Source organism: Ranitomeya imitator, chromosome 2 (genome assembly GCF_032444005.1).
Source record: "Ranitomeya imitator isolate aRanImi1 chromosome 2, aRanImi1.pri, whole genome shotgun sequence".
In the NCBI taxonomy this organism is placed as follows: domain Eukaryota; kingdom Metazoa; phylum Chordata; class Amphibia; order Anura; family Dendrobatidae; genus Ranitomeya; species Ranitomeya imitator.
The window spans coordinates 741512607-741536183 of NC_091283.1; the positions used below are offsets into that span (position 1 = coordinate 741512607).

General features: G+C 42.3%; 1 protein-coding gene across 1 annotated transcript in view; it reads left to right on the plus strand.

Annotated features, from left to right (window-relative positions):
• Positions 1–23577, plus strand: part of LOC138665605 (cGMP-dependent protein kinase 2-like) — a 340073-nt gene that overhangs the window by 233299 nt on the left and 83197 nt on the right. Inside the window, exon 13 of the mRNA XM_069753231.1 lies at positions 3651–3740. Coding sequence (XP_069609332.1) covers positions 3651–3740 — 90 coding nt within the window. The remainder of the gene's footprint in view (positions 1–3650; positions 3741–23577) is intronic.

Sequence of the window (23577 nt, forward strand, 5' to 3'; positions counted from 1 at the left end):
AGCTTCCTTTTTTGAAGAGCCTATGTGTCAAAAACAAACAAGATAATAGTTTAAAAAGTGTTCCCCTTTAAGTACTTAAAACCATATTTAGAAAGTCTCATAACACTTCATGTTGCTTCAGGTAATTAATGAAGAGTGGAAGGAAAAAAGAGAAAAATTACATCTTTTTTAACTAAAATATTCCTTTATCCCCAAATACGGTATTTCATTTTCACAACGGTATAATGAGAAAATAGACCACAATTGTTGTGCATTTTCTCCTAAGTACCCTGATATCCAATATGTGGTTGTAAACTACTGTTTCGGCATATGACAGGGCCCAGAAGAGATGAAGTGCTGTTTGATTTTTGGAACACCAAGTTTTCTGGAATAAATTCTGTACGCCTTGTCACATTTGCAGACCCCACACCTCAGTGACAAAACAGAAAACCTTCAAGGAATTTATCTATGGGTGTGATAAGCAAATTGAACTCACTAGTGCTGCATAAAATGTTATAATATTGAAGCTGTGAAAATAAAATATTACACTTTTTCCACGAAAATGTTGATTAAGCATTACATTTTACGGAAGCTACTGTTTGGCCACGGGTCAAGACTCGGAAGGGAAGGAGCGCCAATTGATTTTTGGAGCACATTTTTTGTTCTGAAATAGATTGTGGATCCAAGTTGCATTTGAAGAGCCAATGAGGTGACAAAACAGCAGAAACACCCCATATGTGACCTCATTTTGGAAACTTCAAAAGAGGCGACATAATTTGATAAACAATTTCTCCTAAGTATGCCAATACCCCCATGTGGTTTGTAACTACTTTGCACAGTGCAAATCTTAGAAGGGAAGGAGCACCATATTGAAGTGCAGATTTTGCTGTATTGGTTTTGGGGTATCATGTCACATTGGCAGAGCCCCTGAGGTGACAAAACAGTAGAAGCCTCCTATAAGTGAACCCATTTTTCATACTGCAGCCCTCATTGAATTAATTTAGAAGGTTGGTGAGCATATTGACAGCGCAGGAGTTTAATAGACTTTTATACCATTAGTTGGTGAGAAACATAGTTATATTTTTAACAATAAAATGTTGTTTTTTTGCCAAAACTCATCATTTACATTTTTACAAGGGCAACTAGATAAAAGAGGCCGCATCATTTGTTACCCATTTTCTCTCAAAAGTGGCATGACCATAATTGGTTGTACACTGCTGTTTGTCTACATGGTTAGGTTTGGGAAGGAAGGAGCACTATTTGTCTTTTTGAGAGCAGTTTTTCCTAGAACAGTTTGCGGACTCTATTTGCAGAGGACTTAAGTGCTAGAACAGCAAAAATCTCCTTAAGTGATCCAATTTTAGAAATTGGATCTACAGAATTAGAATCTATTAGAATTTGTCTACAGATGTAGGGACTATTTCCATTCAATATGTGTTTTCCAGAAATAATCACACAGAATTTGTTGCAGAACGAAAATTGCCAACCTAGTGCACAATGCATTGTGCCCAGCTTGCACTTCTGGAGATATGCACTTCTGGCTACAGTAATGCCATAGCTGGGACCATGATGCTTTCCTGAAGTCTTTTATGCTACCAGTTAATCATATAAATATTGGCTCACAACACCTCATGGAAAGATAGGGTTAAGGTGCCCGTCACCTCCATGGAGTCCTTCTCTAAACATGTTCAACTACCAAATAATGAATAACGACAGCGCGTCACAAGCTGGTGAATTTGCATGACATTTATTCTGCCTCCAATTGCAATGTTTCGATCAAAAGAGATAAAGATTGATAAAGATCTCTTTTGATCAAAATGTCACAACTGGAGGTGGAATAACTGTGATGCAAATTCACCAGCTTGTGAGGTGCTGTCGTTATTCAGTATTTTTTATGCTACCATTGTCATGAAATGCCCTATATTTCCACTGACAGATAACACACTTCTTTGGGGAATTGCTTCTGGTGGGTTAAGTTGAAGATTTTATTGGTATTATTTTGGGCTAAATAACATTTTGGATCGTTATTTATGCTTGGTTCACATTTATCCTGTGCAATACACTGAGCACTTTCATTGGGGTTTTTAATTAAATCTCTGCAGTAAAATTAAGCATTTTAAAGTTAATACCACATAAAGGCTGTGATTCATCATTTGCAGAATTTTTAAGTATTTTTCACTTTTGTCTTGTTGTATTAGTTGCTGTTTTTGGCGCAATACAAACAGGGGTAGCCCAGAACAGGCATGCTACTTGTATGTGAGTCATTTAGTAACAGACAACCTGATCAACCTAATAAATATGATTACAGACACCATTGAGCTCTCATCTAGTGTGGGGGAGGAGCAGTACAGCAGTGGTGACAGCATTATAGGAGAGCTAATAGAAGGGTTTGTAATGTAACACAGCTAAAAGTTGTTGCCCCTCACCCCACAATGAATGTTGGGTCCTTATTAGTGATGACCGAATAGCATTGTTGCCCGGGTCTCCCTGAGCAAGCTCGGGTGATCTCCGAGTATTTGTTAATGCTTGGAGATTTAGTTTTCATCGCTGCAGCTGCATGATTTACAGCTACTGGACAGCCTGAATACATGTAGGAATTCCCTAACACACAGGTATTCCTCACATGTATTCAGCACTAACAAATACTCGGAGTCCACCCGAGCGTGCTCGGGCAGACCCGAGCGACGAGTATACTCGCTCATCACCAGTCCTTATCTGAAAGGTTTAGTCATCTGTGGAATACTCCCAGCACTTTGTAATCATGCAGAAGGCTAGACCAAGAGATGAGAGCTGTCTGCCATACATCTCACCTACTGAGAAATCTACTCTAAGCTATAGTGGGGACATGCTCTTTTTCTGCTGTGTGTTGCTGCCTGCTTATGATTGGTTATTGTTATACAGGAGGAAGAAGTTCACACCCCAATGAAAACTATCTGATAACACTCATTTGGACTTTACGAAGATTAACTCATTAGGTGCCAAATACTCTGATTAATAATATCTCTTTGATGTAGAGATGGAAAAAAACAAAGAATAAACACTTTTATTCCACTCTTCAGCCACTATTACATTGTGTGTCCAGTTGAAAAAAAATGTTGAATGATCCTCTAAGGAATTAAACTTCAGCAAACAGTGTTTTCTCAGATCCCGGCTATTCTTGCAACTTTCAATCAAATAATCTCATCTCATGGGTAAAGGCAGCACTAATTTGGGGGGAACTGAATATCACAATGATGAACATGTACATCAGGGAGTAAAATCCTTTTATAGTAAATAAGAATATTAAATCAAGTTGTGAGAAAGCAGTGATGCATTGACATAATCTCTGTATGCTCTGTGTTCTTCCATTTGTGAAAGGTTTGTGATTTTATGTGGATGATCAGGCTGTCAAACAACAACACAACAAAAGAACTGACAAATTTAATTTTCCCAGATATACAGTAGGAACAGTTCTTTCCATGAGAACACTATCCGCACATACAGATGCTCTTACAATAGGCATGCTTATTATTGACATCCCGATATAGTAAGTGCACAAAATGTCTTGCAAACACAACAAACACTGTGTGTTAATATTTACTGGCAACAGTGCTGTGGTTTGCTGATCTAGATTCTTGGCGGCCTCATTTCAGTGACAGCTGTCAGATATTTTCTTTTTGTTTTTTTTGTAGGCTCTACAGAACTTTCAGGGATGCCAAATATGTCTACATGCTCCTGGAGGTGTGTCTTGGTGGTGAGCTCTGGAGTATCCTCAGAGATACGTGAGTTGCGTGAAGTAGTTAATATTGTTAAGTTGTCTAGTCTCAAAGATTATCATCTATTTTTGATATAATGGTATATTCAATAGTGAAGCAATAGTTTATCTAATCCATGTTATTATATATAAATTGTATTACTACAGTAATGAATGAGAAAACCTGCAGCAAATTCAAATTTTACATGAATTTTCCAGCTGAAAACAAAAACTTCTTTAAGATAGAACTTGTCCTATGCTGATCTTTTTCAGAACAAACATGGGGTATTAATTTTCCCACTGATTATTAAATTACAAAATAATCAGATTTTGTTATAATTGCAGAAATTCCAGTAGTCCAGAAAAGCTAAGTCTTGCATCACACATGGCAAAATGCCAGACTACTTTGGTCTTAAGTTCAAGTTCAGCGAAGAGCAGAAGAGTAAAAATGTTTTGAACTTTGAGTTTGAGGTGTCATATCTCACCATCCACTATTGATTTGATCGTGAGACTACCATAATTTTATAGACAATCATCTTGGCTATCTCATACATAAATTTGACTTGCAACTATTTAGCATATGATTAGTATTGCAGATTCTTATCATGTCATTGCATTGTTACTGTTTTGCTCATGGTGGTGGAAAAATATTTCTCGTCCTGAATATTACAAAATACAACTTGTTCTCCCATTCACTAATAGCTCAGTGAATTATTGCCATATTTTTCTGACTATAAGACGCACTTTTCCCCAAAATTTTTTTTGGGGAAAACGGGGGTGCATCTAATAATAGCAATACACTTACAAAATAATGTGGCAGCGGTCCCGGTCCGATGCAGTCATGCTCTGTAGTGCGGCGGGGCTCCCCAGCATTTTCTGAAAGCTAGGAGGCCCCCACTGATCCATTGCTGTGTTGGGGTGGCCTGTGGTAAAATGACTGTCAGGGGCGGTTCATGCTCAGATTTGAGCATGCGCCTCCCCCAGTGGCCATTTCCCTAGAGGCGACCGCATCGCAACAGATTGAGATCTCTTTGCCGAGATTTCAATCTGAGCATGCGACACCCCCTGCGGCCATTTTCCCAGAGGCCATTGTATCGCAGCAATGGATCTGTGGGGGCCTTTGGGCATTCACAAAATGCTGGCGGAACCGCCACAGCACAGAGCATAACTGCTGCCCAGAGCATCACTGCCGCACTTGTCGCAAAATACCAGCAGAGCCCCGCCCATCCACAGAGCACCACCACTGCACCTGTCGCAAAATGCTGGCGGAGCCCCACCACACCACTGCCAAACCTGTTGCAAAATGCTGGCAGAACCACCTGGAACCCTAGAGCACCACCGCTGCACCATCCTGGGATGGGATATACCGGAGACCACTGCACCAGCCAGGACCACCGAACAACCCCTATGACCACGCTCCCCAGTGACCAATCCTCCATCTGTGCTAATCCCCCCCACCTGGTAAGCTGAATTCGGACTCTAAGATAGACCCCAATTTGACACATTTTTTTCCCATATTTTCCTTCAGGAAATTTGGGGTGCGTCTTATAATCCAAAAATATGGTAAGAGTTTTCCCAAATGAGAGGTCATTGGTTGGAATTGAGGAGTAGCCATGAAGACAATTTCGCAAGAAAAGAGAAACAGCATCATCCAACTCATCGATAGCGGTCTCTTGGCCTAGAAAATTGCCAAACTGCATCATGTCAGTGCCATGACAATTGGAAGAACACAAAATGTCTATCCATTCATTGAAAAGCCAAAAGATGGACATCCAGGCAAAATATTGGCGTCAACAAGTCGGCTCGTCCCAAGGTCTATCAGTTCTGGCGCAACAAACACATCAGTGGAGGTGACTCGTATCCTTCATAATTGTGAGATCACAGATGTTGATGCAAGCACTGTGCAATGCACATTACACAAGTCTGGAATGGTGCCCCCCAAAAAGTGCACATGTCTCAACTTTAATATTGTCATAAGAAGTGTTGGTTTGGGTTTGCAAACAAGTACGAAAAGTGGACATTTAAAGATTTAACCCTGCTGTTCTGTTAGGTCAAAAATGACCGTTTTTGAAATTTTATAATGTTATAAAAATTCAGCGTGTGATTCTGAGACTTGAGGCTCCCTGACTTTTCGTCATTAGGGGGGTACTCTCTGTGGGAATGTTTTTTTTTTTTTAAATTTTGTTTACTTTATTTGGTACAATTTTTTTTACACTTGTACTGTTCGGTCAAAAATGACCGATAGGCCTTTATTCAGCTTTCCAGACAATTTTTGACAAAAATAAAGGTGCTATCACCTCATTTTGAACTATATATTGCATCTACTGCTATTTATCAATGTATCTGACTACTTTTGGTCAGAAAAGATTTACACATACCAACATTTTCAAGTTGCGATACAGCCGACGGATTCGCTTCCAGTATAGCTATGCGCAATTTATTTCACTGGTTTTTATTTACCCTGCTGTTCATATAGATCTAGTTCCATTCAGTTGTCAACATTTCATAGTGTAAATCATGATTTTCTGATTTTCCATGTGTTTGCTGGTTGTACAGTATTACACTGTGCAATGCTGTCCTAAGCAGAATTCACCTAAAGTGTTGTACTGTGAGCTTTTTCCTGCTGCAGGGTGGTGTCTGCTCTGATCTTATCTGTAGACAGATAACATAGCAGTGTAGAGTTTCAGTTCAGCTGGAGACAACACAGAGTGAGCAGAGGTTCAGACGTCAGAGCTCCATGAGCTCCATGAGCACCATGCACCATGATGCAAAAATAAGTGAGAGAGATGACAGAAAGCCAGACATGATTCTTCACTATAACGCCACTAAAGGTGCTGTTGACACATTAGACCAGCTTGTAGGCACGTATACATGTAAAAGAAAAACAAATAGGTGGCCTATGATTCTCTTTTACAACCTGATCGATGTATCTGCCTATAATGCCTTTGTATTGTGGCGGGAAATAAACCCCAAATGGCAAGAAAAAAAATTACACAAACGACGGCTTTTTATTGAGGAATTGGGGAAGTCTCTCACTAATCCATATGTAAAAACACGGCCACGAAATCCAAGAAATGAGAGTGCAGAAAAAGTGGCCCGACAAATTCTAGAGCATGGTGGAGACGGCGAGCCAACAGCTTCGACCACCACTGATACTGAAACGGCTTCCACCATCGCAACCAGCTGCAAGCGAAAAAGATGCTCATTCTGTCCAACGTCCAGTAACCATAAATCTAATATTATGTGTTCCAAATGTGCAAAATACTTGTGCAAGCGTCATGTAAATTATACATGTGATCAATGCAAGTAATACATTGATCGCATTTATCATTTGTTTTTGACAAAAAAACTTTTTTTTTTTTTAAAGTTTGTATATAGTTTAGAATAAAGAAAAGTTTTTATGTGCAATATGAAGCAAATATTGCAAAAAATGTTAATTTATTTGATTCAAAAAATAAAAGTTTTTGATTTAATTTTTCATCTGATTATTGAAAACCATGTTCACATACAGTAAAACAATGCAACAGGTAATCAAATAACACTTGAATTAGGTACAAATCACAACTTTGTTAGGTCCGGTCAAAAATGACCGGGAACAGTATAAGTGTATAAAAAACAACGTTTTTTGCCATTTTATAGAGAAAAAAGCTTTTTTTTTTTTTTTTTGCCTTTGAAAAAAGTATATCTACATAATGTTTGATATTATTACTTATAGTTAACATTTAGATCAAGATTTTTTTTTATCTGCAAAAATAATCAATTTTTACAAAAATCGAAAAAATACCATGTTCCCTTTTGGATATAAAAAAAATATAAAACAAGCTTTGTATTTATTTTTTTTTCTGGTATTTGAACAACCATCTTCACAAGCAATATAATAGTGCAAAAACTGTTTAAAAAAACCACTTAGATTAGCTAAAAATGATTATTTTATAAGGACGGTCAAAAATGACCGGGAACAGTACAAGTGTATGTGAAATCTAAACAGAACAGCAGTGTTAAAAAGTGTAAATTGGAGCAGGTGACACCAAAGTCAATAGACAAGGTGTAAATGGGTCTGAAAGAAACAAGGGAAAAAGGGGCTAACAGAATGAGAAATTGAAGGAAATATCAAGTTTGGTGGAGGAAGCCTGATTATATGGGTTTGGTTCACAGACAAAGGCTTGATGGTGGTCTCAATGCTGAGTTGTATGTGAGTATCGTACAAGATGAGTTACTTTCATATGGGTATGAAAACACAAAGCATACAGTACATCAAGATTAGAGAAGAAATGGATTGTCTCCCACAGAAACCACATTTCAACCCAATCAAACACTTGTGGGTAAAATTGACAAAAAAAAACTGTATACATACCCAAGTGATTTGAGTGCACCAACCTTGGGAACGTGCAGTACAGACCCGAGATCAAATTTTGGCTGGCACATGTTTGAATCTGATCAAGAGCATGCCCTGAAGAATTCAGGCAGTATTGAAAGCCAAATGTGTATTTACAAAATACTAAAAAAAAATTTTAAAAAAAGAAATTGATATCTTTAGGAGGAAAACAGTAACAATGCAGTGACATGACAATAGTCTGCATAACTAATCATATGCTAAATGCATATTGTAAGTTAAAATTAAGTATGAGATATCCAAGATGATTTTCTATAAAATGATGGCAGTCTCAAGTTCAAAGCAGAAATGGATAATGAGATATGGAGCAAGAAAGTTAAAAGTTCAAAACATTGTTACCCTTTTGCTCTTCACTGTATATGAATAGATAACAGGATTCCTGCCAATCAATTTATTGGACCTGGTCCATTGGCTACATTAGTATCTGTGGCCAGCTATAACAGTTTATAACTGTTTAGCCAGCGTTGTGCAACATCATCGTTGCGGCAAGGTGCACTTATGATGTTGAGCCAGGCTGGCTAATCAAAAGAAGAGTTATGTATGCTTGAAAGAACTACGTGGTTTGTAGGGCTCCAGTCCGGTGGCCACAGATTACTGATGCGGCCACTGGACTATGTCCTGCAAATAAATTTACACTACGTTTGCCAGAAAATAATACCACTTCATATACTAGTCAAGATACAATATTACCAGATTTAATGACCATATCTATTGTACTCATGTCAGTGCCAGCCTGCTTAACCATTAATATTACCAGTGATAGAAGAGAGAACAAAGAAAGAAAAAAGGACTATAATAGTAATTACGTGGTAAAGTGTCTGCCAAAAAATAGGTGGAAGCATAATAGTATTATCTTTCCCCATAGAGTTAATAGAAATACATTAGGTAGATGCTTTACACTTGGTCTGAAAGGTTTGTATCTTGTGGGAGGAGTAGGTGGAGAGAGTTTTTATTTTATTTTACACTGTTCACAAAGGATTAAAGTATCTTTTCCTACTTCACAAATTTGAATTCAGTATGTATTACAGAAGGCATTGACATAAAACACTGAAAATTGCATCTTATCATCTTCAAAGGACTCTAGTCTTGGCAATTTTTCATAGTTACCTCTCAGTAGAAACAGATGCAGTACACTTTTTCTTTTAACAAGTAAATGTGTAATAAATAACATAAATCATAAAAAGGCTACTAGGACCTCAACTAGCAAAAATCTATTACAGTAAAAAATGTTTTGGCACAGAATTTTCTCTATGGTACAAAAGTTTTACTATTCGAAGATAAAACTTACTAAATGTAATATTACAGTAATATGGAAGCTGACATCCATCATGAAAAAATCGAAACTAACATAAAATGAAATTACAACATTACTTTTCATAAATTTACATGATTACCAAGTCAGGTGATTTCCCCCAGTATTACAGGGACACAGGTTTTACTTTCGATTTCCCAGAAAAAATAAAGCCTTTTATAGAGCACCTGAATGGTAAAGTGGAGCCTAGTGCTAACGTTTGGCAGTATTTAGCCTCTTGTACCAATCTGACAACTATCTGGTCCATACAATATAAGAGAAGAATAAATTAACTTATTTTTATCATAAAGTCATCAATAGTAACTAAGCAAAATGTAAATCAGCTGAAAGTTTTCCTTTCCACTGACCAGGAGCTTAAACTTTACCTTAGGCCGGGGTCACACTTGCGAGTGTGATGCAGCTGAATGCTCCGGTCTCGAGTGCCGGCGGCAGTGTCGGGTATTGATGCGAGAGACTCGCGCAAGTTTCTTGCACTGCACTCGCAAGTGTGACCCTGGCCTTAGACTGAATATTATTCTTTACCAACTTGTGTATAATGCAGCCCGTATAAAAGAGGAAGATACAGTTATTAAAGTGTTAATATATAAAAGAAGGAATCGGCTGCCTGTACACAGTTAGGACTCATACTCATCTGTGTTTAAAATGGACAAGTACAATCCGATAAAAATCAGATAGCACTCTGGCTTATGTTATTCAATGATTCATTTCTCATCTGTGATTTTTTTCTCACCTCAGTTTACATAAATAGCAAAAAGGAACCTAAAACATAACATTTATTAAAACCATTAAAATGACAAGACACAACACATAAAAACCAAACATGTGCATTAACCAATCGTTAATCAGACAATAGGTTTGATTATTAATCAAGAGATCAAACAATAGTGTTTAGGACAGATTGGTTTCTTGTACTTTCAAAACAATTATTCAACTAATAAGCCAAAGGCTCAGCGGAGAAACCAAACGTACAAATCTAAACAGATACTAATGCTACTGTCCATGCCAGCATACTTATACTCAAATATGTGAAACAAATCAGTACCACTGATGATCACCCATAGTTTGCTTGCAAAAATGAATGAAGGTACATAATTAAATATTGTGGAACAATCTCACCAAATGATGGAGATACCACATAAAGGATGCACCCTCCTGTTCAATTAGTCAGAAATCTAATGGATCAATACGCGACTCCATAGACCGTTCCTGTTCGGGACCACCTGCCTACGCGTTTCATCCCAAAGGGGAAACATCAGGGGACAGGGCAGTCAGATAGTGGCCTTGATGATAGGGTACTTCGCCATCATAAGTATTCAAATAGAGCCTATCACAAATGGATTCCTAATGGCGTCTCTTAAATATCAGTAGTACTGCCCACTCATCAATTACCTCATCAATTTTGGTACACAAAATGAGAATGCTTGGTCTGGGGGAAAATGTGTGTAAATGGGTTAGTAACTGGCTTAGTGATAGAAAGCAGAGGGTGGTTATCAATGGTATAGTCTCTAACTGGGTCGCTGTGACCAGTGGGGTACCGCAGGGGTCGGTATTGGGACCTGTTCTCTTCAACATATTCATTAATGATCTGGTAGAAGGTTTACACAGTAAAATATCGATATTTGCAGATGATACAAAACTATGTAAAGCAGTTAATACAAGAGAAGATAGTATTCTGCTACAGATGGATCTGGATAAGTTGGAAACTTGGGCTGAAAGGTGGCAGATGAAGTTTAACAATGATAAATGTAAGGTTATACACATGGGAAGAAGGAATCAATATCACCTGTTGTGAATTCTGTGGCCAAGCTCCCTCCTGTGGTCGTGAGTGGTACTTCGGCTGGTTCTGTCTATGAGCTTCCTTTGGTGGATGAGAGTGGTACTGCGGCTTCTGAGTTTCCTTCCTCAGGTGCTGAGGTTAAGTCGTTAGGTGCTGCTCTATTTAACTCCACCTAGTGCTTTGATCCTGGCCTCCAGTCAATGTTCTAGTATTGGTCTTGCTTTCTCCTGGATCGTTCCTGTGGCCTGTCTTCCTGCATAAGCTAAGTTTTGCTTGTGTTATTTTTGTTTGCTATTTTTTCTGTCCAGCTTGCTTAATTGGTTTTTCTTGCTTGCTGGAAGCTCTGGGACGCAGAGGGAGCACCTCCGTACCGTTAGTCGGTGCGGAGGGTCTTTTTGCCCCCTCTGCGTGGTTGTTTGTAGGGTTTTGTGTTGACCGCAAAGCAATCTTTCCTATCTTCGGTCTGTTCAGTAAGTTGGGCCTCACTTTGCTAAATCTATTTCATCTCTGCGTTTGTATTTTCATCTCAACTCACAGTCATTATATGTGGGGGGCTGCCTTTTCCTTTGGGGTATTTCTCTGAGGCAAGCTAGGCTTATTTTTCCTTCTTAGGGCTAGCTAGTTTCTCAGGCTGTGCTCGAGGTGCATAGGTCAGGTCAGGAGCGCTCCACGGCTACCTCTAGTGTGGTTGGATAGGATTAGGGATTGCGGTCAGCAGAGTTCCCACGTCTCAGAGCTCGTCCGATGTTTTTGGTAATTGTCAGGTCACTTTGTGTGCTCTGAACTTCAAGGTCCATTGTGGTTCTGAATTACCTGTTCATAACAGTACTGGAGGCCCAAAGTACTAATGCTTCTCAATAGAGGGAAAAGAGAAGTTCTGAGACCATTTTTTTTTCTTTGCACTGTGTTCTGTCTTTCTTTTCCCCTTTACATCAGGGTGGTTCAGAACACAGGTGTGGACATGGACATTCAGGGTCTGTTCTCTTTGATGGATAATCTCGCTATAAATGTACAGAATATTCAAGATTTGGTGGTTCAGAATCCTATGTTAGAACCTAAAATTCCTATTCCTGAGTTATTTTCTGGAGATAGAGCTAAGTTTTTGAATTTTAAAAATAATTGTAAACTATTTCTGGCTTTGAAACCCCGCTCCTCTGGTGACCCAGTTCAACAAGTTAAGATCATTATTTCTTTATTACGTGGCGACCCTCAAGACTGGGCATTTTCCCTTGCGCCAGGAGATCCTGCATTATGTAATATTGATGCGTTTTTTCTGGCGCTCGGATTGCTGTACGATGAACCTAATTCAGTGGATCAGGCAGAGAAAAATTTGCTGGCTCTGTGTCAGGGTCAGGATGAGATAGAGATTTATTGTCAGAAGTTTAGAAAGTGGTCCGTGCTCACTCAATGGAATGAATGTACGCTGACAGCTATTTTCAGAAAGGGTCTCTCTGAAGCCCTTAAGGATGTCATGGTGGGATTTCCTATGCCTGCTGGTCTGAATGAGTCTATGTCTTTGGCCATTCAGATCGGTCGACGCTTGCGTGAGCGTAAATCTGTGCACCATTTGGCGGTATTATCTGAGCATAAACCTGAGCCTATGCAGTGCGATAGGACTTTGACCAGAGCTGAAAGGCAAGAACACAGACGTCAGAATGGGCTGTGTTTCTACTGTGGTGATTCCACTCATGCTATCTCCGATTGTCCTAAGCGCACTAAGCGGTTCGCTAGGTCTGCCACCATTGGTACGGTACAGTCGAAATTTCTTTTGTCCGTTACTTTGATCTGCTCTTTGTCTTCCTATTCTGTCATGGCATTTGTGGATTCAGGCGCTGCCCTGAATTTGATGGACTTGGAGTTTGCTAGGTGCTGTGGGTTTGTCTTGGAGCCCTTGCAGTGTCCTATTCCATTGAGAGGAATTGATGCTACGCCTTTGGCCAAGAATAAGCCTCAGTATTGGACCCAGCTGACCATGTGCATGGCTCCTGCGCACCAGGAGGATATTCGCTTTCTGGTGTTGCATAATCTGCATGATGTGGTCGTGTTGGGGTTGCCATGGCTACAAGTCCATAACCCAGTATTAGATTGGAAATCTATGTCTGTGTCCAGCTGGGGTTGTCAGGGGGTACATGGTGATGTTCCATTTCTGTCTATCTCATCATCCACCCCTTCTGAGGTCCCAGAGTTCTTGTCTGATTACCGGGATGTATTCGATGAGCCCAAGTTCAATGCCTTACCTCCGCATAGGGATTGTGATTGTGCTATCGATTTGATTCCTGGTAGTAAGTTTCCTAAGGGTCGACTGTTTAATTTATCTGTACCTGAGTATGCCGCTATGCGGAGTTACGTGAAGGAGTCTTTGGAGAAGGGTCATATTCGCCCGTCATCGTCGCCATTGGGAGCGGGGTTCTTTTTTGTGGCCAAGAAGGATGGTTCGCTGAGACCTTGTATTGATTACCGCCTTCTAAATAAAATTACGGTCAAATTTCAGTACCCCTTGCCGCTGCTGTCTGATTCGTTTGCTCGGATTAAGGGGGCTAGTTGGTTCACCAAGATAGATCTTCGTGGTGCATATAATCTTGTGCGTATTAAACGGGGCGATGAATGGAAAACAGCATTTAATGCGCCCGAAGGCCATTTTGAGTACCTGGTTATGCCATTCGGGCTTTCTAATGCTCCATCAGTGTTTCAGTCCTTTATGCATGACATCTTCCGAGAGTACCTGGATAAATTCCTGATTGTATACTTGAATGATATTTTGGTCTTCTCGGATGATTGGGAGTCTCATGTGAAGCAGGTCAGAATGGTGTTCCAGGTCCTGCGTGCTAATTCTTTGTTTGTGAAGGGGTCAAAGTGTCTCTTTGGTGTTCAGAAGGTTTCATTTTTGGGGTTCATTTTTTCTCCTTCTACTATCGAGATGGACCCTGTTAAAGTTCAGGCCATTTATGATTGGACTCAGCCAACATCTCTGAAGAGTCTGCAGAAGTTCCTGGGCTTTGCTAATTTTTATCGTCGCTTCATCAATAATTTTTCTAGTATTGCTAAACCGTTGACTGATTTAACCAAGAAGGGTGCTGATGTGGTCAATTGGTCTTCTGCTGCTGTGGAAGCTTTTCAGGAGTTGAAGCATCGTTTTTCTTCTGCCCCTGTGTTGTGCCAACCAGATGTTTCGCTTCCGTTCCAGGTCGAGGTTGATGCTTCTGAAATTGGAGCAGGGGCTGTTTTGTCGCAGAGAAGTTCTGATTGCTCGGTGATGAAACCATGCGCCTTCTTTTCCAGGAAATTTTCACCTGCTGAGCGAAATTATGATGTTGGCAATCGAGAGTTGCTAGCCATGAAGTGGGCATTCGAGGAGTGGCGTCATTGGCTTGAAGGAGCTAAGCATCGCGTGGTGGTCTTGACTGATCACAAGAACTTGACTTATCTCGAGTCTGCCAAACGGTTGAATCCTAGACAGGCTCGTTGGTCGCTGTTTTTCTCCCGTTTTGACTTTGTGGTTTCGTACCTTCCGGGCTCTAAAAATGTGAAGGCGGATGCCCTGTCTAGGAGTTTTGTGCCCGATTCTCCGGGTTTTCCTGAGCCGGCGAGTGTTCTCAAAGAGGGGGTAATTTTGTCTGCCATCTCCCCTGATTTGCGGCGGGTGCTGCAAAAATTTCAGGCTAATAGACCTGACCGTTGCCCAACGGAGAAACTGTTTGTCCCTGATAGTTGGACGAATAAAGTTATCTCTGAGGTTCATTGTTCTGTGTTGGCTGGTCATCCTGGAATCTTTGGTACAAGAGATTTGGTGGCTAGATCCTTTTGGTGGCCGTCTCTGTCGCGGGATGTGCGTTCTTTCTGCAGTCCTGTGGGATTTGTGCTCGGGCTAAGCCCTGCTGTTCTCGTGCCAGTGGGTTCCTTTTGCCCTTGCCGGTCCCGAAGAGGCCTTGGACACATATCTCTATGGATTTTATTTCGGATCTCCCCGTCTCTCAAAGAATGTCGGTCATTTGGGTGGTTTGTGATCGCTTCTCTAAGATGGTCCATTTGGTGCCCTTGTCTAAATTGCCTTCCTCCTCTGATTTGGTGCCATTGTTTTTCCAGCATGTGGTTCGTTTACATGGCATTCCAGAGAACATCGTTTCTGACATAGGTTCCCAGTTTGTTTCGAGGTTTTGGCGAGCCTTTTGTGCTAGGATGGGCATTGATTTGTCTTTTTCCTCGGCTTTCCATCCTCAGACAAATGGCCAGACTGAACGAACCAATCAGACCGTGGAAACATATCTGAGATGCTTTGTTTCTGCTGATCAGGATGATTTGGTGTCCTTTTTGCCTTTGGCTGAGTTCGCCCTTAATAATCGGGCCAGCTCGGCTACTTTGGTTTCGCCGTTTTTCTGCAATTCTGGGTTCCACCCTCGTTTCTCTTCAGGGCAGGTTGAGTCTTCGGACTGTCTTGGTGTGGATACTGTGGTGGATAGGTTGCAGCAGATTTGGACTCATGTAGTGAACAATTTGACTTTGCCCCAGGAGAAGGCTCAACGTTTCGCTAACCGCAGGCGCTGTGTGGGTCCCCAACTTCGTGTTGGGGATTTGGTTTGGTTGTCATCTCGTTATATTCCTATGAAGTTTTCCTCTCCTAAGTTTAAGCCTCGTTTCATTGGTCCATATAGGATTTCTGAGGTTCTTAATCCTGTGTCTTTTCGTTTGACTCTTCCAGCTTCTTTTTCCATCCATAACGTGTTCCATAGTTCATTGTTGCGGAGATACGTGGCACCTGTGGTTCCATCTTTTGATCCTCCTGCTCCGGTTTTGGTTGAAGGGGAGTTGGAGTATATAGTGGAGAAGATTTTGGATTCTCGTGTTTCGAGACGGAAACTCCAGTATCTGGTTAACTCCAGTATCTGGTTAAGTGGAAAGGTTATGGTCAGGAAGATAATTCCTCGGTCTTTGCCTCTGATGTCCATGCTGCCGATCTGGTTCATACCTTTCATGTGGCTCATCCTGGTCGGCCTGGGGGCTCTGGTAAGGGTTCGGTGACCCCTCCTCAAGGGGGGGGTAATGTTGTGAATTCTGTGGCCAAGCTCCCTCCTGTGGTCGTGAGTGGTACTTCGGCTGGTTCTGTCTATGAGCTTCCTTTGGTGGATGAGAGTGGTACTGCGGCTTCTGAGTTTCCTTCCTCAGGTGCTGAGGTTAAGTCGTTAGGTGCTGCTCTATTTAACTCCACCTAGTGCTTTGATCCTGGCCTCCAGTCAATGTTCTAGTATTGGTCTTGCTTTCTCCTGGATCGTTCCTGTGGCCTGTCTTCCTGCATAAGCTAAGTTTTGCTTGTGTTATTTTTGTTTGCTATTTTTTCTGTCCAGCTTGCTTAATTGGTTTTTCTTGCTTGCTGGAAGCTCTGGGACGCAGAGGGAGCACCTCCGTACCGTTAGTCGGTGCGGAGGGTCTTTTTGCCCCCTCTGCGTGGTTGTTTGTAGGGTTTTGTGTTGACCGCAAAGCAATCTTTCCTATCTTCGGTCTGTTCAGTAAGTTGGGCCTCACTTTGCTAAATCTATTTCATCTCTGCGTTTGTATTTTCATCTCAACTCACAGTCATTATATGTGGGGGGCTGCCTTTTCCTTTGGGGTATTTCTCTGAGGCAAGCTAGGCTTATTTTTCCTTCTTAGGGCTAGCTAGTTTCTCAGGCTGTGCTCGAGGCGCATAGGTCAGGTCAGGAGCGCTCCACGGCTACCTCTAGTGTGGTTGGATAGGATTAGGGATTGCGGTCAGCAGAGTTCCCACGTCTCAGAGCTCGTCCGATGTTTTTGGTAATTGTCAGGTCACTTTGTGTGCTCTGAACTTCAAGGTCCATTGTGGTTCTGAATTACCTGTTCATAACAGTACTGGAGGCCCAAAGTACTAATGCTTCTCAATAGAGGGAAAAGAGAAGTTCTGAGACCATTTTTTTTTCTTTGCACTGTGTTCTGTCTTTCTTTTCCCCTTTACATCAGGGTGGTTCAGAACACAGGTGTGGACATGGACATTCAGGGTCTGTTCTCTTTGATGGATAATCTCGCTATAAATGTACAGAATATTCAAGATTTGGTGGTTCAGAATCCTATGTTAGAACCTAAAATTCCTATTCCTGAGTTATTTTCTGGAGATAGAGCTAAGTTTTTGAATTTTAAAAATAATTGTAAACTATTTCTGGCTTTGAAACCCCGCTCCTCTGGTGACCCAGTTCAACAAGTTAAGATCATTATTTCTTTATTACGTGGCGACCCTCAAGACTGGGCATTTTCCCTTGCGCCAGGAGATCCTGCATTATGTAATATTGATGCGTTTTTTCTGGCGCTCGGATTGCTGTACGATGAACCTAATTCAGTGGATCAGGCAGAGAAAAATTTGCTGGCTCTGTGTCAGGGTCAGGATGAGATAGAGATTTATTGTCAGAAGTTTAGAAAGTGGTCCGTGCTCACTCAATGGAATGAATGTACGCTGACAGCTATTTTCAGAAAGGGTCTCTCTGAAGCCCTTAAGGATGTCATGGTGGGATTTCCTATGCCTGCTGGTCTGAATGAGTCTATGTCTTTGGCCATTCAGATCGGTCGACGCTTGCGTGAGCGTAAATCTGTGCACCATTTGGCGGTATTATCTGAGCATAAACCTGAGCCTATGCAGTGCAATAGGACTTTGACCAGAGCTGAAAGGCAAGAACACAGACGTCAGAATGGGCTGTGTTTCTACTGTGGTGATTCCACTCATGCTATCTCCGATTGTCCTAAGCGCACTAAGCGGTTCGCTAGGTCTGCCACCATTGGTACGGTACAGTCGAAATTTCTTTTGTCCGTTACTTTGATCTGCTCTTTGTCTTCCTATTCTGTCATGGCATTTGTGGATTCAGGCGCTGCCCTGAATTTGATGGACTTGGAGTTTGCTAGGCGCTGTGGGTTTGTCTTGGAGCCCTTGCAGTGTCCTATTCCATTGAGAGGAATTGATGCTACGCCTTTGGCCAAGAATAAGCCTCAGTATTGGACCCAGCTGACCATGTGCATGGCTCCTGCGCACCAGGAGGATATTCGCTTTCTGGTGTTGCATAATCTGCATGATGTGGTCGTGTTGGGGTTGCCATGGCTACAAGTCCATAACCCAGTATTAGATTGGAAATCTATGTCTGTGTCCAGCTGGGGTTGTCAGGGGGTACATGGTGATGTTCCATTTCTGTCTATCTCATCATCCACCCCTTCTGAGGTCCCAGAGTTCTTGTCTGATTACCGGGATGTGTTCGATGAGCCCAAGTTCAATGCCCTACCTCCGCATAGGGATTGTGATTGTGCTATCGATTTGATTCCTGGTAGTAAGTTTCCTAAGGGTCGACTGTTTAATTTATCTGTACCTGAGCATGCCGCTATGCGGAGTTACGTGAAGTAGTCTTTGGAGAAGGGTCATATTCGCTCGTCATCGTCGCCATTGGGAGCGAGGTTCTTTTTTGTGGCCAAGAAGGATGGTTCGCTGAGACCTTTTATTGATTACCGCCTTCTAAATAAAATTACGGTCAAATTTCAGTACCCCTTGCCGCTGCTGTCTGATTTGTTTGCTCGGATTAAGGGGGCTAGTTGGTTCAGCAAGATAGATCTTCGTGGTGCATATAATCTTGTGCGTATTAAACGGGGCGATGAATGGAAAACAGCATTTAATGCGCCCGAAGGCCATTTTGAGTACCTGGTTATGCCATTCGGGCTTTCTAATGCTCCATCAGTGTTTCAGTCCTTTATGCATGACATCTTCCGAGAGTACCTGGATAAATTCCTGATTGTATACTTGAATGATATTTTGGTCTTCTCGGATGATTGGGAGTCTCATGTGAAGCAGGTCAGAATGGTGTTCCAGGTCCTGCGTGCTAATTCTTTGTTTGTGAAGGGGTCAAAGTGTCTCTTTGGTGTTCAGAAGGTTTCATTTTTGGGGTTCATTCTTTCTCCTTCTACTATCGAGATGGACCCTGTTAAAGTTCAGGCCATTTATGATTGGACTCAGCCAACATCTCTGAAGAGTCTGCAGAAGTTCCTGGGCTTTGCTAATTTTTATCGTCGCTTCATCAATAATTTTTCTAGTATTGCTAAACCGTTGACTGATTTAACCAAGAAGGGTGCTGATGTGGTCAATTGGTCTTCTGCTGCTGTGGAAGCTTTTCAGGAGTTGAAGCATCGTTTTTCTTCTGCCCCTGTGTTGTGCCAACCAGATGTTTCGCTTCCGTTCCAGGTCGAGGTTGATGCTTCTGAAATTGGAGCAGGGGCTGTTTTGTCGCAGAGAAGTTCTGATTGCTCGGTGATGAAACCATGCGCCTTCTTTTCCAGGAAATTTTCGCCTGCTGAGCGAAATTATGATGTTGGCAATCGAGAGTTGCTAGCCATGAAGTGGGCATTCGAGGAGTGGCGTCATTGGCTTGAAGGAGCTAAGCATCGCGTGGTGGTCTTGACTGATCACAAGAACTTGACTTATCTCGAGTCTGCCAAACGGTTGCATCCTAGACAGGCTCGTTGGTCGCTGTTTTTCTCCCATTTTGACTTTGTGGTTTCGTACCTTCCGGGCTCTAAAAATGTGAAGGCGGATGCCCTGTCTAGGAGTTTTGTGCCCGATTCTCCGGGTTTGCCTGAGCCGGCGAGTGTTCTCAAAGAGGGGGTAATTTTGTCTGCCATCTCCCCTGATTTGCGGCGGGTGCTGCAAAAATTTCAGGCTAATAGACCTGACCGTTGCCCAACGGAGAAACTGTTTGTCCCTGATAGTTGGACGAATAAAGTTATCTCTGAGGTTCATTGTTCTGTGTTGGCTGGTCATCCTGGAATCTTTGGTACAAGAGATTTGGTGGCTAGATCCTTTTGGTGGCCGTCTCTGTCGCGGGATGTGCGTTCTTTCGTGCAGTCCTGTGGGATTTGTGCTCGGGCTAAGCCCTGCTGTTCTCGTGCCAGTGGGTTCCTTTTGCCCTTGCCGGTCCCGAAGAGGCCTTGGACACATATCTCTATGGATTTTATTTCGGATCTCCCCGCCTCTCAAAGAATGTCGGTCATTTGGGTGGTTTGTGATCGCTTCTCTAAGATGGTCCATTTGGTGCCCTTGTCTAAATTGCCTTCCTCCTCTGATTTGGTGCCATTGTTTTTCCAGCATGTGGTTCGTTTACATGGCATTCCAGAGAACATAGTTTCTGACAGAGGTTCCCAGTTTGTTTCGAGGTTTTGGCGAGCCTTTTGTGCTAGGATGGGCATTGATTTGTCTTTTTCCTCGGCTTTCCATCCTCAGACAAATGGCCAGACTGAACGAACCAATCAGACCGTGGAAACATATCTGAGATGCTTTGTTTCTGCTGATCAGGATGATTTGGTGTCCTTTTTGCCTTTGGCTGAGTTCGCCCTTAATAATCGGGCCAGCTCGGCTACTTTGGTTTCACCGTTTTTCTGCAATTCTGGGTTCCACCCTCGTTTCTCTTCAGGGCAGGTTGAGTCTTCGGACTGTCCTGGTGTGGATACTGTGGTGGATAGGTTGCAGCAGATTTGGACTCATGTAGTGGACAATTTGACTTTGCCCCAGGAGAAGGCTCAACGTTTCGCTAACCGCAGGCGCTGTGTGGGTCCCCAACTTCGTGTTGGGGATTTGGTTTGGTTGTCATCTCGTTATATTCCTATGAAGTTTTCCTCTCCTAAGTTTAAGCCTCGTTTCATTGGTCCATATAGGATTTCTGAGGTTCTTAATCCTGTGTCTTTTCGTTTGACTCTTCCAGCTTCTTTTTCCATCCATAACGTGTTCCATAGGTCATTGTTGCGGAGATACGTGGCACCTGTGGTTCCATCTTTTTATCCTCCTGCTCCGGTTTTGGTTGAAGGGGAGTTGGAGTATATAGTGGAGAAGATTTTGGATTCTCGTGTTTCGAGACGGAAACTCCAGTATCTGGTTAAGTGGAAAGGTTATGGTCAGGAAGATAATTCCTGGGTCTTTGCCTCTGATGTCCATGCTGCCGATCTGGTTCGTACCTTTTATGTGGCTCATCCTGGTCGGCCTGGGGGCTCTGGTGAGGGTTCGGTGACCCCTCCTCAAGGGGGGGTACTGTTGTGAATTCTGTGGCCAAGCTCCCTCCTGTGGTCGTGAGTGGTACTTCGGCTGGTTCTGTCTATGAGCTTCCTTTGGTGGATGAGAGTGGTACTGCGGCTTCTGAGTTTCCTTCCTCAGGTGCTGAGGTTAAGTCGTTAGGTGCTGCTCTATTTAACTCCACCTAGTGCTTTGATCCTGGCCTCCAGTCAATGTTCTAGTATTGGTCTTGCTTTCTCCTGGATCGTTCCTGTGGCCTGTCTTCCTGCATAAGCTAAGTTTTGCTTGTGTTATTTTTGTTTGCTATTTTTTCTGTCCAGCTTGCTTAATTGGTTTTTCTTGCTTGCTGGAAGCTCTGGGACGCAGAGGGAGCACCTCCGTACCGTTAGTCGGTGCGGAGGGTCTTTTTGCCCCCTCTGCGTGGTTGTTTGTAGGGTTTTGTGTTGACCGCAAAGCAATCTTTCCTATCTTCGGTCTGTTCAGTAAGTTGGGCCTCACTTTGCTAAATCTATTTCATCTCTGCGTTTGTATTTTCATCTCAACTCACAGTCATTATATGTGGGGGGCTGCTTTTTCCTTTGGGGTATTTCTCTGAGGCAAGCTAGGCTTATTTTTCTTTCTTAGGGCTAGCTAGTTTCTCAGGCTGTGCTCGAGGCGCATAGGTCTGGTCAGGAGCGCTCCACGGCTACCTCTAGTGTGGTTGGATAGGATTAGGGATTGCGGTCAGCAGAGTTCCCACGTCTCAGAGCTCGTCCTATGTTTTTGGTAATTGTCAGGTCACTTTGTGTGCTCTGAACTTCAAGGTCCATTGTGGTTCTGAATTACCTGTTCATAACAATCACCATTACACACTGAACGGGAAACCACTGGGTAAATCTGACAGGGAGAAGGACTTGGGGATCCTAGTTAATGATAAACTTACCTGGAGCAGCCAGTGCCAGGCAGCAGCTGCCAAGGCAAACAGGATCATGGGGTGCATTAAAAAAGGTCTGGATACACATGATGAGAGCATTATACTGCCTCTGTACAAATCCCTAGTTAGACCGCACATGGAGTACTGTGTCCAGTTTTGGGCACCGGTGCTCAGGAAGGATATAATGGAACTAGAAAGAGTACAAAGGAGGGCAACAAAATTAATAAAGGGGATGGGAGAGCTACAATACCCAGATAGATTAGCGAAATTAGGATTATTTAGTCTAGAAAAAAGACGACTGAGGGGCGATCTAATAACCATGTATAAGTATATAAGGGGACAATACAAATATCTCACTGAGGATCTGTTTATGCCAAGGAAGGTGACGGGCACAAAGGGGCATTCTTTGCGTCTGGAGGAGAGAAGGTTTTTCCACCAACATAGAAGAGGATTCTTTACTGTTAGGGCAGTGAGAATCTGGAATTGCTTGCCTGAGGAGGTGGTGATGGTGAACTCAGTCGAGGGGTTCAAGAGAGGCCAGGATGTCTTCCTGGAGCAGAACAATATTCTATCATACAATTATTAGGTTCTGTAGAAGGACATAGATCTGGGGATTTATTATGATGGAATATAGGCTGAACTGGATGGACAAATGTCTTTTTTCGGCCTTACTAACTATGTTACTATGTTACTATGTTACCTACTTGTCACTTGTCAGAACTCAGCGTCCCAGCAGATGTCCAGTTAATTAAACTCACCTCATTGGTGGCCCAGAGGGTTAAGCATGAAAAATGCATAAAGTCCGGAGTAAAGCTCACGCCTGCAAAAAAAGCGCGCACTAAACATACAGGTGCTTCCGGGTAGTCCCCCCGCAGGCTCTCATTGGTCGCTCTAAGACACATCATCACCCCCTTAGTCGCTCAGGATGGGTGTCACTGAAATGCACCACCACTACCTTGGAGCTGATCAAGCTCTGAAAGAGCGACCTCTGAGCATATGATGACTTCCGGTCCCGGTTCATGGAGTGCAGAACAGTGAACAGCAAACTATATGCATTGTTAATCTACTGCGCATGCGCACATCGCGCAGTAGCAAGACGAACCTGGAGTCACCCAGAGAAGGCAGATTATATCCAAATGTAGGTGTACATAGTATAAAGCTGGAATTTTTGCTCTGTCACATCATAATCATTGCGCACCTGGAGATTGAGCTTGTCGGTTCACGTCCATTAAGATTTAGCTAATGTATGCAGTTCATAATATATCTTATAGCCCTATGACAGAATTATGTTTCATTGCCACAGGTGCAAAAAAATCTTGTAATACTAGCTTATTAATGAGGGGCATTAAAAAAGGTTGTGTCAAAAAAGGACCAAGCTCTGCAATCCATCATAAGCAAAAAATAAAATGGACAAGTGCAATCCGATAAAAATCAGAT